We start from the raw sequence: 17,691 nt of genomic DNA, 5'->3' as shown, positions 1-17,691 counted from the left end.
GATGAAAACAACGAAGAGGTCACGTACAGCTCTGTTCTACTTTCTCGTGGGTCAAATTTTTGAGAAAAGTAAAAAAGCAGAGGATACAAAACAGTCAGATGGGGAGAAGGTGCTTTGGAATTAGATTAAGGATCTTCCTACCAGGTTAAAACAATGACCTACTATTTCCCAACGGTCCTACTCGGCTCATCCAACAACTGATGTTACTGATATCATCTGAGAAGTTTAAAACTGATCCCTTCCAATAGCCTACTACACTTTCTTTTTAATATTAGCATCACTCAAGAAAATCGTGGTCCATCATTGAAGGATGAAGAAGCCGTCCTGTAGTATTGCTTCTGAACGGAAAAAATAGCCGCAATTCCAAGAGAGACACCAAGTACAAGAACAAGGATCGTGGGGCCTTTCGTGTCATCGTACCGCATAGGCTCCCGCATATAGATCTTGTTGGCTCGATCTTTGAACACAAATAACGAATGAATCATAAATAATATTGAAACAGGCAACAAAACCAGACCAGCAAGCTCCGATGCGTTGCTCGATGTGTCGCCAAAATTCAGTAGTGTTAACGACATCATTCCTATCATCACTGATATCGACATCCACTTGAGAAAGGTCCTTTCATTGGCGAAAAACGTTTTCGGATCGATCTTCTGGGGAACGCATATTCTTTTGTCACTTACGGATCCGGAAGTGTTACGACCACCAGGACCTCGCAAATCCTCATACTTCACATCCCCATCGGCCTCGCCCTCCGCCCATGGTTTTGACGAAGTGGTAACGCAACATATCGATGCAAGCCCCTTTTCAATTACGCTTGCCATATTGGTGCTTCTAAAGAAAAGCAAAAGAAAAAATGAAGAGCAAACGAATATACACGTAGTGCAGGGCTACTGATGATTACAGGAAACCGTGAGTTGGTCGCTCAAAGGGGACAAAAAGCGCACAAATACATATATACATAGATTTATGTGAATCTTCAATAAAATTCAAACAAACAAAGGGCAGATGAAACACAAAATTCCAAACACAACCAGTAAACAACTATGCAATAACTAATTCCTCCTAATTAACACTAGGTTGTACAGCGTTCGCTGTAGAAAAACACACATAAAGCAATACCGGTCTGAAAGGTAAAACTGGAGAGTGAAGTGGCAGTTCAATAGGATAATATGTACCAACCCGGCTTGAAGCGAGGACCGTATATGGATGGAGGTAGATACAGCACGAAGCCTGGTACGAAATATCGAATATAACAACATTACCTGACAGTGCACAGTTTTTTAAGTAGGTCCGTCCATTTTTTTCTAGTACAACAACCAGCGAAGGCAAACCATTTAACAAAAGACACTGTCGCAACAGTGAATGCAATATCGTAGTAGTAGTGCGGATTTGAGAAATGGGTCCAATTGGGGAAGCCTACAAGCCTTCAAACAAACAAGCCCCCACCTTGGCCTTTCGGGCACCCAAACATACGTACACACACTGTGGTTTTATTAGTAAAAGAAAACCAACAAATATAATACTGATAACAGGGCTCCCCACTGAATCTGCTGAGATGACAGTCCCTTTAATCTGTGAGTAACTTCGCGAGCAGTACGTAAGAGATACTCTGCGATAGAAACGAATGATCGGCGGTTGCACGAGCTTTCGTATCCTCACAAGCCATGGATGACACGCTCTATACCTGGGTCTCCTATAGAGAGAAATGTGCAACTGCATGACGCGTAAATAATGTATACGTGTATGTGAAATAGGAAGGGAAAGTGCCAGCAGGATGCTATACGAATGTCCGCGGAGCACCATATTTATTGCCACATCGCATCAAAACAAAGAACAACAGGAAAGTCATCTTTTCATTAGTAGTAAAACCAATCGACAAGCTCCTAGCGCATCCACAACTTAGTAAATAACAAAAATGCCTGCCAACGTGCTGTTCCCTCTTAATCCTTCACAGTATTCCACAAATTATCGACCGCACCATCGACTTAGTCTCCAAACGAGAACGCGATTTTTCACCCATAAAAGAGAGCATGCCCAAGCTCAGTATCGCACCAACCTTCATACGCAGTATATACCACTCATATCCAAGCATACCGTGACTAGCATGCGGTCCACTGGACAAAGGTACAGTAGTGGCAAATTTCTGCCAGAACGCATCGTTCTTTTCACCTTTTTTTACACCCCCTGACACACCGATCGAATGCGGCTCAGCGGCAAAGGGATCAGAAATACGAGACTGTAGTAGTATATTGCCTGCTTCTACGACTGACCCTAAACTTCTCATCCGCTCCGCATAGTAACAGGTAGTATCAATAAATTCCAGAGCCAGCTTGGCGGCAAACGGAGTATTAGAAGGCAAGCACTCCAGCGCAACCGCCTCCGCCCAGTGTTCGCAATAAGGTAGCAGAGCACTGAACTTTGAGTCCATAGCCTCGCTAACAACCTCACGCACGCCCGGAGGTTTATAGCATCCTAGTTGGTATGTATCACTGTTCTTCGCAACCGTGGAGAGAATAGCATATTTACTAAAGCACTCCTCAAGTCTCAAATGAGCGGTTTGGTTGCTGCTTGCAACGATGTGCTCAACCACAGCGATCGAAAATCCCCTCGGAAACAGACGAGATAACTCTCTGTTGCCCAGCGTCCGCGCCTTGTCATATGTGGGATTGCCTTTCAACGCATTCACTGACAAGGACATGAGTGCAGAATTGCGGACTCCATATTTCGGTACCAACTTCGCGCCTTCTGCCACCATACTTTTACTAACAGCATCCAGAAGCATACCCTCCATCACTTGCCACACTATCGTGGAAAACAGGGAAAAATAGGTCCTAAAAGTGGGCAACCATGCTGAAAGTAAAAATGCCATGATAACCCATGTTGTTCAAAAGCAAAACACTCTGAACACTCTTTAGATGATCTTCTAATGCAGTAGTTACCCACCGTTCTCACTCGAGCCTTGAATAAAAGCATCAATGACATGAAGAAAAAAAAAAAGCAAACGCATTCAGCCCCTAGGGTGTGCACAAACTCCGGCGCACGGGACTAATAAATCTTAAAACGGCGAGGCCGGCTCACTCAACAAGGTTCCCTGGAAGGTTTCTGACATTTTAAAGTTCGCAGCGATTAGGTAGCCACAGCTTCAACCCACGCAGTGTGACCAACCGGCAGAGGCGCAAGGCCTACAGGACGAGGCCGTCGCATGATTAACACGACTTGATGCAGGACATGTTGCGCTAAAACTGCGGGGACTGCAGAACACTGAGCATGGTGACCGTTTGTTGGCGTCGGCTGCGAGCAGCGCCGAAACCAATTGCGCACAGGGGAAATCGGAGTATTTACCCTTTTTTTTCGATATTTTTACATTGCTTTGCCATGAGTCACAAAAAACCGGTGCGACCACCTGGTGTCACCGCAGAGAACAGCAAAATCTTCATCAGCACGTCGCAGTGCACCGCGCTGGTAACGGCACGTTGGGTATGTGCGGCAGGGTAAAGAAAAGGTGAAAGCCGGCGTCCAAGCGCGAAGGAAATGGCTCCAACCTAGAGCGGTACGGCTGCACGCGCGTACAAAACAGTGCCCCGCTATTTGTGGGCTTTCCCTATCCGTGAATTAAAAAAAAAAAAGACGCGAGGTAACTATCAACACCGCCGCAAAGGGTCACTTATCATTGAACGGGGATGCCGGGGCGTCGGCGCCCAACTTATAGGAGTTTTTTTTTTGTGCTTCCCGGTGTGTTCGACACGACATTGCGCCACACGATCTTGGTTGTTGAAGGACAGTGTGCAGGTATATTTCCCTCCATTCTATAGCGGCGCGGCCTCCGCCCGACATGTGGCCGGACGGCGTGGCGTGCAGTATGACGGTATGCTATGGCTCTTTCAATGCAGTGGGGATACACACCCAAAGGCGAAAGGTGCAATAAAGGGGGATATGAGTGACGGCACGTTCCTGGTAATATAGCGGACTCAAAAGGACTCTCCAACGACCGCACTGTGAAGCAAAACGCGTGGAACAAAGCGCTCTAACCAAAGATATGTGGCACAGGGGACAACACAAAATAGAAAAGGAATGCAACACTCTAAAAGGCAGAGTGCGGCGACTTTTTGTTGGATTTACTGCACCGTCAACCTCTAAAGGCATCACGGGGGCAATATGGGGTAGAGCACGTTGTTTGAAAGGTGCCGTCATTTCGGCAGCGGACAACGCACTTTCCACGCAAAACTTTTTAAACTGAAGAATGTAAAATTTGGCTGAAAAGTTGCACCCTTCTCCTCATGTATACGTGAATCTAAACAGGACGAGACGAATATTTGCGTCAGCCGGAGCCGTTATATCGAAAGTTTTAGCCAAACCGGGAGGTGGCGCAGATACTTGTTGGGAGTGGGAACCCACCCAACCCCGCAGCGACTTTATTGCCAACTCATAAGGATGGAACGCCGGTGAGGAAGCATAAAAGGAAAAAAAAGGGGGACGAGCGTAATGTTGAACGACGAACCGATACTCGTTGACCACCTTAATCTGGAGGTGGAAAGGGATCCCACCAGGAGGGACACGGATTCAAAACACAATAATCAGGACTAAATCTCAACTATGCGATACTGGCTGCACAATTTTTCTTAACTTTCATTGTTTCGCGCGCTTCGCGCGTAGACACTTTAAGTACTTTGTGTTTGATACGTGGCACTTCCACTTAACTATTCCGTTTCTTTGTGCGTATGTGCGCTGCTAAACTCTTTTAGCGCCCCCTTTATCTTCCATCGAAAGCATACCCCACAACAGTAAAAAGAAAATGAGCCCTTTCAGCATCAAGAATGGTGTTGAACCCGAATGTGGTCCAGCGACGATCGTTGGTTGACCTCAGTTCCGGTCTTCAGTTTGAGGACTCACAATCACCGCGGACTGTTATGTCCAGAGGTGACAACCATTTTCGCTCTTAAAACCTCCTCGCGCCTTCCCCTGCATTAGTTATTCTCATGTTCTCTGCCGAGTACCACTGTACAATACTCACTCGTACAATGTCCAGCTGTGTGGTTGGATGTCGTGGCCGGCAGCGCGAATTCATATGCGCACCCGGTACCTGCATGCCTTCGGGTGAACGTGTTGCTTCCAGTGCTGGCGTCGTGGCCGTAGCTGGTTATGGTAAATGTGTTGGGATAAGTAAGAGTTTCAACATCTATTCAACTGTTGGCTCAACTGATGCCTTTCCACACTCCTGTTTTTCGTGAACCTTACGCAAAAACCACCCCCTTACAGTGTCGACACTCGTGAACACTAAAAAGGTTGTGCCACTCCGGTGTTATGTCGTCAAGGAATCACTATGCGTTGTGCCCCTTCATTGTGCATATCCATTTTCTGCGAAGTCCAGAGCTCACCCTTCGTTTCTCAAAGGCACTTTGCCAACGTGCTTGTATTCGGTAGGGGGAGCCACCCGGTATTCAGTCGCATTCCACGTAAAATCAGACCTATGCTGTGATAAGAATCCTCGAACTCAAAATCAGCAACAGTTTGAATACACTAAAGGAGGCGCGTTTGAGCCCCCCAATGAGCGTACGAATACTCTTTTTCACACGGGGAAACGATAAAGTTACCTTTTATCCCTTTCACAAAGTTGTCAGCCCTTCCCAATCCCCGAAGACCAGGACGCGTGCGGGTGTCTGGGTTCGTCCTGGCGGCGGTGTATCCTACCGCCTCGATAGGGCATTCGACATGGGCGGGGAAAACTTCCCTACGAGGTTGGCCAAACTCTCCCTCAAGAAGATCGGGGAGGACACACCCTATCTTTTTTCCGCTCTAGGTAAAACAAATGTTCAGACGTAGGTGCCTTACTTTTTTGTATATAATTGCTCGTTCGCGCCCTGCGGCTGCTTACGAGGCCGAAACAAAGGGACCATGTGAGTAGGTGTTGGTTAGTATCAGCGTAACAGTCATCACCGTGAGCAACCCGTGGGTACTAAGATTCTGTATGTGTCATTGAATTCTTTGAAAGCAGCAATAGTTCCACCGTGGGGGGGGGCACCGGAAGTGAACAAAAGGGACGCGTTAATATGCAAGGCGTGGTCACCGTTAGAAAGGCAGAAGCGAAGAAAGGTTCCTAGAAGGTCTCCCACCTGCGGAAAAATGGCGTAAATTTGTTTTCAACGTGAACTGGCAGACGCAGCAGTGGGGTTCTCGTAGTGCATGTTTCTTTCCGAAGTGAAAATGCGCACGAGCTAATCATTTTATTGCATCGAGAATAGCAGATACGCTTCCGATGTTGCGTTCTTTTTTTTTTTTGAGGAAACTCTACCCTTCCGTAGGACACTCTGGTTTCCGTTTGCCGCCTAAGGGAGTGTGCGTCCATGCGTATGATAAACAACCGACGATTCGAAACCGTGGGGAGCCCCTTCAACGTATCGTGCAACCGCCTTCATGATTACAATGCCCTCCCAACTTCTTCCAGTCGAACAGGAAAGTGAGTGTCTGAGGTCGCTGCAAAATAAAGTGGGAAGCGGCCGGCTGCAGTCGTCGGTGCCAGCAAAAGCGCTTTGTATCCCTTGGGGAGTTTTCATTTGCCGGAGGAATGCTTTCGTCCACAACGGGATCGTCTGCTGCTACAATCCTTCCACCTAATGAGGATTGCGCTTTGCACGATCAGTTTCGTAGGCTCAGACGCGGCAATGCATCATGATGGGGCGCCTTCTCTTTTCTGGTGGCCGGTATTCGCTTGGAAAGCGCAGAAACGCGGAACCTACAGAAAGGTGTGCGGTCAGTAAGTGACGTGTTTTGCCGTCTGACGCTTATGGTTGGTTGGATCTGCCAGTGATGTGCCTCACTGTTTGATTAAGAGGTGGGTAGACACCGTTAAACATCTCCCTGATTCCCCAATGGGTCATCTCCAAGCGAGGTTCGAAAAAATAATCCCCATTCGGTGAGGAAGTGGAGCAACCGCGGGGATTGGGGTTGACTATTGTGTTCGCTGAGTGTATGATTCTGGCAGTTGAAGGTGATGCGTGTCTTTGGGTGGGTTTTTGCTCCTTCAGAACGTTGTGTCGCATAGCGCGCACCAGCGGTAGTTTTACGGATGCACAAGTGCTACGTCACTGATGCCGTTTTATTCACGTGAGGTCGTATCCACCTGCGTGCGCGTTAGTGGTGCTGCTGCGATGGACGGCTAAGCTGGCGTCGGCGATGTTGTGGTTGAAATTGCGTGTGGCCGGTGGGCGCCGTCGCGTCAGGCGAGTTTCCTCTGGTGGGGCATCTTTTCCATTTCCTTTGTTGATTCTGTTCTGCCATTCAGCGCTTGCGCTTCAACAAAGACAAAATCAAAAACATCGACACACGAACAAAAGCTGCCCTTCGATTCTCTGCAGGCGGCAAATTTGGGAACGTCGTGCACTAAGGCTTGGTTTTTCTTCGTTCGATCGGACCCGTGTCGCTTATGCAGCTTTTGGTTGTTGCCGTTGCTTTGCTAAGGAGTGGCTCGTTGGCGCCCACAAAGGATCTTTCAGAACGTCTAGGAATGAAGGAATCGTTTACAGTTTTGGACTTTGGGGAGCCTGCAAAAGCTCCGCTTTTTTTCGGTGTTACTAAGGAGCAGTTGTGGCGCCACGTCCGCACACGGAGGTGCCGAATGTGTCGACATCGGCCCAAGGTAACTCCCGGTAAGGCTCCGCGTCGGCAACTTGTATTCCAGTCTCCTGTAGTGCTGTGGGGTTATGTCTGTCTCGTTGCTTGTCTTCGGGGGGGGGGGGGGTCAATTTGGTTTACGAGTGGTTATGGGGCTTGCGAGGCTACTGTTGACTCTCCTGGTTTTCGTCTGTCACCGCATTCTTCTGACTTGTGCTCATCCCTGAAATTCTACTTCTGAGGAGTCATAGACGTGACATTGTTATTTACCGGCTACTGCTGGGCAGCTTCCCGTAAACATCCACAAAGCGTAAATGGCTCCACTCATCGCGATTTTCTGTTCGTTTTCTTGCCTAGTTGTGTGTATGTGTTTTTTAAACCACATCTTGTACATGTGCTTGGATGCCCTTTTTTAAAAAATGAACACTAACTTCTGTTTTTCCTACTTCTAGCGAATCTACCGGTAAGGTTCCGTGCAAGTTATATATATATATATATTTGATGTTGGTCTTATTGGTGACTACAATCGTTATATCCGTTTTTTCTCTGCGTGCCTGAGACTCGCTGCATATGGATACCGTTTTTTAAAGTGTCGTATTATGTATGATATAACGAAATTCTGAATTGAGGAGCATCTTTTTGTCATCCGCTTGGCTTCCTATTTTATAGGTTGACTGGGAGATTGTGCCTCAAAAAAAGGGGGACGTAAGAAGGGGAGCAACTTTTTCTTTTTTCTTTTTCCTCTCCGTATTTGGTTCGTTTCGTGAAATATTGACCCTTACCTTTTTGAAATTCCCCACGCCGGTACTCGTGGTTAAAGTGATTTATACTTTAAAGGTAGTAGTAGCAGTAAGGAAGCAAACAAGCGGGCTGTATATATTTCTAATATATATATATTCGGACGTATATATATAAGTGCCATGGAACCCGCTGATGGGTTGAAGAGATGTGGTGCATCAACCGACACCATAATTGAAGAAATAAAGGCGCTCGCAAAGTCGATGTTGGAATCCACTGAAGCTATCCGTCGAAGGTCCCGTAACGTGGAAAGTTGTAAGTCGTATGATGCTCTTTTAAGTGTCCTGGAGTCAACAGCGCCACTGACCAAACACCCTGCGAGGCAACAAAGGACTCAGGGCCACAATGATGTAATTTGCGAGTTCCCCGTAACGCGAGGAGGTGGAATTAGTGGTGGGGCTACTGCAAACAATGCGAAACCCGGTAACTGCTACGCAAAAAAGGTTTCAGGTGACGCTGCCGAGTTTTGCGAAAGCGAATTAGATGATACGGAAGCGGAGGTAACTTCTTGTTCTCCGGAAGCCTGTGGTGAAGACGGCCATGATTTAGGTGGATTCTATCCTAATTCGAAGGCGCAGTTATTCAGCGCTTGTACGATGGGAGCAGACTTTTCGGCTGATTCTGATGATAATGTCTACGACGGTGTCAAAACTCAAGTTGTTTTTAAGGCTGTGGACCCCGCACTTTATCAGGACATAAGTGGCTGTACCTGGCAGCCTGAACCACTGCTTCTTCACTCCGAAACGGGGGAAGCTGTTGAGGATAGTAGCGAGGATAAAGATGAGGACAAAGAAAGTGATTACATGGATGATGCAGCAGTTGTTGGTACGAAAAAAGTATACCGTGTTCCTTCATTTCCATTTGGTGGCGGAATTACTGAGGGTCAGGCTCGTTTCTTGAGCAAAACATTTTCGGAGACAATTCGTCGTGGTGGACTTTCATCGTCTAAAAGACCAGCGCACGTCACCGTTAAAGACTTTGTCGGATACAAATACGATGAGTGCGCAACGACGGATGCTGAACGTTCGCGCTTCAAACCAGTATCACCCTTTGAGTTTGTAGTGGAACTGGAGCGAGGAGTGATGTTTGATGCTGTTCGAGCTAGGGAGGAAAGAAGACAAGAATTTCGACGTTTGGCTAAGGAAGGCAAGGCACCTGTGACCATGGGGAGTTTCAACCTTCGTGTAATCATGGATCCCATAAAAACTGGATTTGAAGAGGAGAAGACATTTCCGATTGAACGCGGTACAATTGTGGCTGACCGTTACCAGATAGTGGAGATGTTGGGGAAAGCAACATTTAGCCGTGCGGTGCGATGCTATGACCTTTCTCAACCCATATATGAGGATGACGTCAAAGTAGAGGATAAGGATAGGACCGCAACCACAGATGCGCAAAACCGGTGTGTCGATACCGAGAATGGTGGTGTTTCAAACGATGCAAAGAAAAGGAAAGTTGTTGGTTATGTCGAAGTTTGCCTCAAAATAATCAACAACTCCAAGGACTTTTTTGATCAGTCGCTGGATGAAATACGCTTGCTGACGCTAATAAACAAATACAAGGATCCTGATAAAGCCCATGTCATTCGGTTGATTGACAGCTTTTACTACAAGGAACATACGATGTTGGTGACGGAATTGCTATCGGATAACCTTTACGAATATTCCAAGTATAATCGCGAGGAAGAGGAAACATTTTACTTTACCATACCAAGGTTGCGCCGCATTGCACGACAAATCACAGAGGCCCTAACATACGTTCACAGTTTAAGCTTGATTCATGCGGATCTGAAGCCAGAAAATATTTTATTTGTTTCCCACAGACGGTGCTTAATAAAGGTGATTGATTTTGGAAGTAGTTGTTTTTTGAGCGATCATTTAAGCTCTTACATCCAAAGCAGAAGTTACCGTGCTCCAGAAGTTATCCTGGGATGTGATTATGATGGGAGGATCGATGTATGGTCTCTTGGGGCAATTTTGGCGGAGCTTGTGACAGGAGAAGTATTGTTCACATCTGAGACAGTGCCGGAAATGCTTGCTCGTATTGTTTATGTCTGCGGCCGCCCGTTTCCCAGACGGATGTTGTGGGAAGGTCGGCATACTTCTAAATTTATAAATAAATTTGGCTGTATCTACGAACAAGGTAATAAGGACGGGGATGATCCCGGAGAAGATTCTTCATATTACTATTTGTACACGCCAGTGCCGCAGTCATCGGGCATCAAGAACCCAGATGCCGAAGGTACAGATGCGGAAAACAACGGTACCCGGGATACGGAGAGTCTTATCTCTGAAGAGCGCCCGTATCGAGTTCTTAGGGAAAAATTGGCTGCTCATAACGTCACTGATAGCGCCTTTATATCATTTGTTGAGGCGTGTCTAACTCTTGATCACAAGGCGCGTCCACGGAGCAAGGACCTTCTTTCTCACCCCTTTTTGGCGCAGGTTGATTGAAGCACACACAAACGATTATTGCATTTGTTTGTATTGTTACATTGTACTGATCTCCGCCCCCGGTTGTCCGACGTGTAGGAGAATAATGGGTTAAGAAGATATTTAGGAAGGATGGTCCCTCCCCCCTCCCCCCGAGGGAACACAAGTCAGTGGAATACAAGCATTGGGACAAAGAGTTACACATTTTTTTTTTCAGCTGTTTCCCTGCACATGTGTAGCCAGTTGAGTAGCTTGTGCCCCAATATATCATTTGACTGTTGTGGAAGTAAACGAAGTGCGGACACTTGAAACACACAAGGGAAAGGATACGTTATCTCTTTTAGCCGCTACCGGGGTTGTTTTTTTTCCCTTCAATCCGGCGACACAAATGCGCCCACCCCATCTTTCTTTTATTTGGCTCCTCCCTCTCTTCAATTTTGATTTGCGGTCGCACTCACCACCGGATGGAAGGAGTTTCACAGTCGTTCCATTTTTTAGCGACCTGCTTTCTTTTTTATTCCGTCTTTTATTTGTCACAGAATAAATAAGAGATTGCTGTAATGTGCATACTTCATGATATCATGAACTTTTCTTGTTTGTAGCAGTGTGATACCGCTGAACTTCGTATTTTGGACTTGGGTATACGTCGGATTGCTACCGATAACATAGACAGACAGTGGGTAAGAAGGGGAAGTATTGCCAAACGATGGTGTTTTAACTCTTAGTTATGTGGATGCTGCTCGTTGAAGAAGGAATCAATTTGTCCTTCCGTTGTGCCACCATAATTAAAGGTGGCACATATATATTATATATAAAATTGCCTTCTATGTTATAGAGCAATTGTTGTTATTATCCGGCAGAAATATAAAAAAAAAACTCTGTCCTACTGGTTGCTGTTTTTGACTAAGTCCGAGAAATTTCCCAATTTTGCATTTTGTGCATTCATAATTTTGTGTTTAAAAGAAACCGAAAGAGGAGTTGTATATTTTTGTATGCGTCAATATAATACCTGTATATTAGGCTTTCTTCCCCCTTTCACCGATACATTGAAGAACATGCTCATTAATTTTTTAGTAATCTTGATGTTGTGGGGGTCTTCTATCTTCGGAGAAATGCTTGAACCCAACTATAGGGGTCATGGAACCCAAAACACGAGGAGTGGCACCAGCTCCACGAGTTCTACGTTAGTCAGACATACTGGGCACATACCGTGGGTGAACTGGCCGCAATTGGTCCACCGAGTTTCTGTTGCACGCTGTACCGTGTTGTCAAATGGTTTCTCGGGGGATGTAAATGCTAATGATACATACGATGGCCAACGTGACTTACATCTGTTGGCAACATCAAGATCTCAGTCACCCATTGCGCTCTGTCACCTGCCTGTGTTTATTTTTTTCCACAAGGAAAATTGTCCTGCGTGTCGTATGTTAATTGAGGAACTTGGGGTGAGCCCCGAGTTTGAGCTTTTGAGCGAGTACATGACTATGGTAAGCGCTGAAACAGTGGATGAAATATTGCGTAGTTCTCCTTATCCGCGGCCTGCGTTTGGTGAAATTCACCCCCGGTTACGTGGCAATAAGCGGAGAACAAAGCAGAATGGTAAAGGTGAAGATGAAATGATCAAAGCTATGTCACCACAGGGTGAGTACTATCCTAGGGTCCTTTTCTTATTTCCACACAATGGTAGTGTCATGCCCGTGTTTAATAACGGATTAGATCATGACAGTGCTCATATACATTTTTACGGCAGAGCGAAATCCCTGCTGAGGGGCATGATGTCGGCAATCCGCATCATGGATGCGAAAGTAGACTTTGATGAGCTTTGATTAACCACTGTGACTAAAGGTGGAGGGTATATCATTTGTATTGTCCTGGCTCGTTTCCTCTTGACTCCGCTCTCGTAGTAGGCTTCTTCAACTGTTTTGGCGTTTAATATATATATATATATATATTTTAAAATACTGCACGCCATCGTGGTTTCGCCGCGTTTTATCCGCTGATTGTCTTAAAGTGTTTTTGTGTGAATCGTTACTCTCTCTTCACCATTATTGTTACTACTAATACTTTCCTTTTTTGTGAAAAGGGGCAACTGCTATACTTAAAGTCTTCAAGGTGCATCTGTGTTGGGACGTGAGCAGGTAAATCACACCAGTTGATACCGGAAGAGAATCTGTTCCGATATTGAGAGCCTGAGGTATGCAACAAAAATATCTGGGCAGAGATGAGGTAGGTGGAGTCGAAGTGATTATGAGACAAATGCTGGCCACAATTCTCCCATATGGCATTGTGTTTGGATCTGTCCTACTGAAGCTACCGCAGATAGTAAAGATATTGCGGAATCACAGCGCTGACGGTATATCAATTATATCACTTGTTGTCGAACTGATGTCTTGTGTTATATCGAGTAGCTGGGGTATTGCACGGTCGTTAATGTTTAAAGACTACGGCGAAAGTACCCTCATAATGATCGAGATGTTTTTGCTCCTACTTATCGTTGGGTGTATGCAGAGAAAACTACTCATTACTGTGCTAGTATTTATTGTTGCTGTTTTCCTGCTAGTTTTTATGTCGGCTGGGTATGCTCCTCGAAATATCCATGAAGGGATGTTGCGTCTACAAATTTTTTTCGCGCTCGGTAGTCGCATACCTCAGATAGTGATAAATTATCAGAACAAATCAACAGGTCAATTGTCTGCTTTGACTTTTTTCCTGGCTATGTCTGGGGGTATCTCGCGTCTGTTAACAACATTTCACAACATTCCTTCCGACAAGGGCAGGGACATCATGCTAACACAGTTTGGCGTTGTCGTTTTCCTTAATTTTGTCATCGTAATGCAGTGTATTTTGTACAAAGCTGCGGATCGGAGGCAAGTTGGTACTACCGAGGCCAAGGCTGTCGTTAAAAAGAACAACTAACCGCGAGGATGGCATATTGCAAGCGGTTCCGGCTTTCGGATGTGAGGTTACATCAGCGGGCTGTGTCTGGTTGCTTTGACTTATGCGTGTGTACGCGTGTTTTGTTCCCTCGGGAATGCGCTGCCTTATGCCCCGCCTCTGTTTTGCAGAGCACCACCGTGCGGAGAGCTAGTTTTACGGAAACTCCAACAGCTGGGGGTGCTGCTGGCATCACTTTCATCCAGAAAGGCACGACATTGCAATTTACCGAGCCAACCCTTCTCACCACATTTCGCTCGACTGCTTCACCCTGAGGGGCCTAGCGCGCCGATACTGCTAACCTTTTTCTTGTTCATGTGAGCGTGTGCGCTAACGAAGAAATGCTTGTTTGACCTCTTTAATAGCGCTCGTTTCCGTAATTACCCAATTATCGTCTCATAGGTACATTGTGGCCACCTCACGAAGGGATTAGAGGTAATATAGGAAGAGGAACCGGGGCACTGCTGCGCATAAAGCTTTAGTATGTGCCTGCTATGCCATTTCCCCAAACACCACTGCATGGTATTTTGAAATTGATGTTGCACGGCAGAGGGTTGCCCAAAGTAGGTACCTCACGGCCGCATTGGACATTGTCAACGACGGAGCTCATATGCGCGCGAATGCATTGCTGGAGGTCCGCACTTACTTGTTATGACTTTTTGCACAAGCGACGTCTCCCTGTCGCTGCCGAAGCCATATTTTTTCTCTACCTTCAGCTACGTAGTGTATCTTCCGGAGACTCGTGTGATTCTGTGTCATGCGACTCAGTCAGGCATTGTTCCATTCCTTTTCTTCCTCCTCGTGGCGACGCTGTTCTGGACGGGGCGCCCCCAAAGCCTGCATCAATGAAGGAGTCGAATTCGATCCACTGCATTGCTAATGATGTTTCCGACTTGGAACTGCCGTTTGCGACATTGTTTTTGCTTCGATGTGCCGAACACCAGTCGACACTTAGACCACTGTATCATAGACTGCAATTTGCCGTGAGGAAGCTGAGGAACTCATCGCAAGCACGCGCAGATGGAAAAACGAGTGCCGACGCCAGTGGTGGGCGCTTTTTGGATCACGAAGAAGATAAGGACCGATGTGTGTTCTTGAAAGGTCTGCTGTCCGTTCTTTCGGCCCCTTGTGTCATCATCAATTTATCCCTTGAACATAACGGTCAAAGGGGTCGATGGCCGGATGTTTTGCGGACTGTTCACAACCTGCATCATTACAATCTTTTAAACTCATATCTGATCGAGCTTCACAAAATGTACACACGCTGCGAGGTCAAATATGTGCTGACGAAGATGGGTCACGATGTGCACTACCGGAAGTGTATCGAACCCCCTTCGTTGGCGCCGTTGATGGGCATGCTGTTAACGGAATGGGAGACGTACTGGAGTATGCTCAAGGGGAAAGCTGAACCGAGGTGTGCGTTAGCGAGGATGCTTTCCCCAGCTTCGTCCGATTACCCCTTACCCCCTGAGTGCGCTGTTGGTGGCACTGACACTGTGGAGAGAGATGAGAGGATTCCGTGGTTAACAATGGCGGCGGATGGGAACTCTGGGGGAGAGTATGGGAACTGTGCATCTGACCTCACTCCCTTACGCATGAAACTGATGCTGGAGGAGAGCAGTCTTGAGGTCCTGCAGTTTGTCGGCCTCACGGCTTTTGCCGTGGAGGGAAGAGGAGATGTGCAGGCGGAGGAAGAAGAAGTTTTTCACCGACTAGTGGAGGTGGCCACACGTGGTGCCGACTTCGCGTTTTGTGCCCGATTAGCACAAACATGGGCCAACCCCTATTTGATTCGGCCGCTCGCGGGGCGGCAGTCGCCCCACATTGCGTCAAAATTGTTGCTCCTTACTCGATTAATCGCCAAAGGGTCAGCGTCAGAAGACGTACTCAAGATGCTGGATGACTGGTCATCCCTTTTGTCCGCTGGATGCAGTGACTCTGCTGCTTGCTTGTCGTGCGCATCGTTTGCGGCCTTGCTCTGTCCCGAGGTTGTTGCTGCGCTAGCTGCCCGACTAACACCTTCTCTTTTCAGAGAAGAGGTTGTAGAAAAGCGGTTGCTGCCGTGCAACTTTGCCCTTGGCTTGCATGTGCAAGAGGTAGTGGTGGATACCCTTCGCAGGGGTGGATTTCATAGGGTAGCTGAAGAATTTTCTGTACGCCAGGCTTGCATTGAGGTTGCCGCTTTGTGCAAGGAAAACGAGCGGTGTAGACCTGAAGAGGCAGTCGGGGTAATGAGAAAGTATTTTTCGCAAAAGTTGTACTCCGGCGACAGGAAACACCTCCTTTTTGAGCTTCTGGAGTTTGTAGGCGAACCACGGTACCCACAAGTTGTCGATCTACTTTTATCCATGTGTAAGGAGCCACTACTGGAGGGGGACGTGCCCGAACTTGTGGTGGAAATGCCCGTCTTGCTTTTCGACGTCATCTGTTACATGATCACGGAGCGTCAGCGTCCCGGCGATGCTGCTGTTTTGTTTCGCCTCACTATCGATGCAATTAGGGGAGGCGGGTCCACACCACTGAGGGGGAAGTGTGAGGAGGTACCGGAGGCACTTCATCAACACTCCCGCACGTACCTTGCCATCGAGGGAGCTGTTGACTCGTTTACCATGGCTGTTGCGAGTCTGGGACTAGTTAAAGGATGCGACAAAGCGCCCCGAAGTGGGTGCCATGACGATGCGCTTCAGTGGCTAAAGCTGTTGTCAGAGATTCCATCCACCCTCTTTGATGAACCGGTCCTCGTTGTCTGGCTCTTCTGGACTATGAAGGCGATGACACAACATGAAGAGGCAAGAACCGAGTGGGGCCACACAGCTACAAGTGAAAGTGTGACAAAGGCTGGGGTGTTGAAGGCAAGCGGTAACCTGAGTAGGTCACTCAAAAAGTGTGGTGCGCGCGCCGTTTTCCCACCGATGCTGCTCCACTGGTTATCCTCAAACGCCAACATATCGTGGGCGGTTGCAACAAAGTGGTTGTCGGACCATGCAGGTGAAGAAATATCAAAGAACTGTCGTTTTGCATTTCTGCGGTTACCTCTCGGTCCTGCTGCCCTTGAGGGTTTGCCATGCAGAGAGAGCAAGGAGCAACTTTTTTTGGCTGTGGAAGAGGAACTGAAAACCGACGTTCTTCACTACACCAACTGCAACCTCTGCTCCATTAAACCCCCAAAACTCAATTTGAAGTCGAGCATCGAGGAGTTATTTGAGCGTATACGCTACACTTTGCTACGGGCATGGTATTATGAGCTTCGTGATCCACGCGATACAGTGGCTGGTACCCCGGTTCACTGTGGCTCCAGTGAATCACACGATCCACTTTCACTTGTTTCTGGACTTCAGCCGCAGGGCGGTCTTCAACGCAAAGCCTCCTACATCCTTACCATGTGTTCAGTGCAGAGAGCTCTGAGGTTCTTATGGGATGGCGGCGCGGCTACCCCTCTTGAGGCGGTGGACGGTTCTTCTGCGCCTCGGCGAGTGTAGAGTCTATACAATCGGCCGGCCATTTGAGAAAAGCTACGAAATCACTTTTCTTCCGAATGTCCATGTCTCAGCGTTTTTGTATGCACTTTAAACCGCAGCTCGCCCCCTTTCTCCTGTTTACTGCTGGAGAGGTCTGATTTGCAAGATTAACGAATGGTCCTGCGTGTGTTTCAAAAAAGTGGGATCACCAGCTGGATGTGTGTATGAAGCGATTGGTCGCCCACTTGTGATGCATGCCTTCAACGGGTACAACTCATGTCTTTTTGCTTACGGACAAACGGGAAGTGGTAAGACGTACACAATGATGGGAGGAGATCCGGGTTCTGTGTCCGGTGTGGATGCTGGGGTGATACCGCTACCTGGATCTTGGCGCAATAGCGGGCACGGCTAGGTTTGTGCGAGATTGGAAAACATTTTAGGCTTCCTCCAGATCCGAT

At 47.3% G+C, this 17,691-nt stretch overlaps 7 protein-coding genes across 7 annotated transcripts, besides 5 other annotated features; 5 read left to right on the top strand and 2 right to left on the bottom strand.

Annotated features, from left to right (window-relative positions):
* Nucleotides 1–4,692: part of a sequence feature (sequence corresponds to BAC RPCI93-5F10) that runs on past the window's edge.
* Tb927.7.3900 (vacuolar transporter chaperone, putative) lies at nt 282–824 on the bottom strand (the record flags this gene model as incomplete). The annotated part of the gene is made up of 1 exon (XM_840920.1): nt 282–824. The coding sequence occupies one exon, from the start codon at nt 822–824 to the stop codon at nt 282–284; it is 543 nt and encodes a 180-aa protein (XP_846013.1).
* Nucleotides 1,952–2,872, bottom strand: Tb927.7.3890 (hypothetical protein, conserved; the record flags this gene model as incomplete). The annotated part of the gene is made up of 1 exon (XM_840919.1): nt 1,952–2,872. The coding sequence occupies one exon, from the start codon at nt 2,870–2,872 to the stop codon at nt 1,952–1,954; it is 921 nt and encodes a 306-aa protein (XP_846012.1).
* Nucleotides 4,693–17,691: part of a sequence feature (sequence corresponds to BAC RPCI93-6C8) that runs on past the window's edge.
* On the top strand, nt 8,532–10,862 carry Tb927.7.3880 (protein kinase, putative; the record flags this gene model as incomplete). The annotated part of the gene is made up of 1 exon (XM_840918.1): nt 8,532–10,862. The coding sequence occupies one exon, from the start codon at nt 8,532–8,534 to the stop codon at nt 10,860–10,862; it is 2,331 nt and encodes a 776-aa protein (XP_846011.1).
* Nucleotides 11,640–11,660: a sequence feature (AT_rich).
* Tb927.7.3870 (hypothetical protein, conserved) lies at nt 11,834–12,667 on the top strand (the record flags this gene model as incomplete). Its single annotated transcript, XM_840917.1, has 1 exon — nt 11,834–12,667. One exon carries the CDS (start codon nt 11,834–11,836, stop codon nt 12,665–12,667), a length of 834 nt encoding a protein of 277 aa, XP_846010.1.
* Nucleotides 12,774–12,793: a microsatellite.
* Tb927.7.3860 (hypothetical protein, conserved) lies at nt 13,038–13,757 on the top strand (the record flags this gene model as incomplete). Its single annotated transcript, XM_840916.1, has 1 exon — nt 13,038–13,757. The coding sequence occupies one exon, from the start codon at nt 13,038–13,040 to the stop codon at nt 13,755–13,757; it is 720 nt and encodes a 239-aa protein (XP_846009.1).
* On the top strand, nt 14,270–17,254 carry Tb927.7.3850 (hypothetical protein, conserved; the record flags this gene model as incomplete). The annotated part of the gene is made up of 1 exon (XM_840915.1): nt 14,270–17,254. One exon carries the CDS (start codon nt 14,270–14,272, stop codon nt 17,252–17,254), a length of 2,985 nt encoding a protein of 994 aa, XP_846008.1.
* Nucleotides 17,255–17,691: part of a sequence feature (Repetitive protein. Number of repetitive motif uncertain.) that runs on past the window's edge.
* Tb927.7.3840 (kinesin-like protein, fragment, putative) lies at nt 17,484–17,645 on the top strand (the record flags this gene model as incomplete). Its single annotated transcript, XM_840914.1, has 1 exon — nt 17,484–17,645. One exon carries the CDS (start codon nt 17,484–17,486, stop codon nt 17,643–17,645), a length of 162 nt encoding a protein of 53 aa, XP_846007.1.

Source organism: Trypanosoma brucei, chromosome 7, assembly GCF_000002445.2.
Source record: "Trypanosoma brucei brucei TREU927 chromosome 7, complete sequence".
Lineage (NCBI taxonomy): Eukaryota > Euglenozoa > Kinetoplastea > Trypanosomatida > Trypanosomatidae > Trypanosoma > Trypanosoma brucei.
Note: the sequence above shows the minus strand (reverse complement) of the source record. Positions and strands in the feature narration are given on the sequence as shown.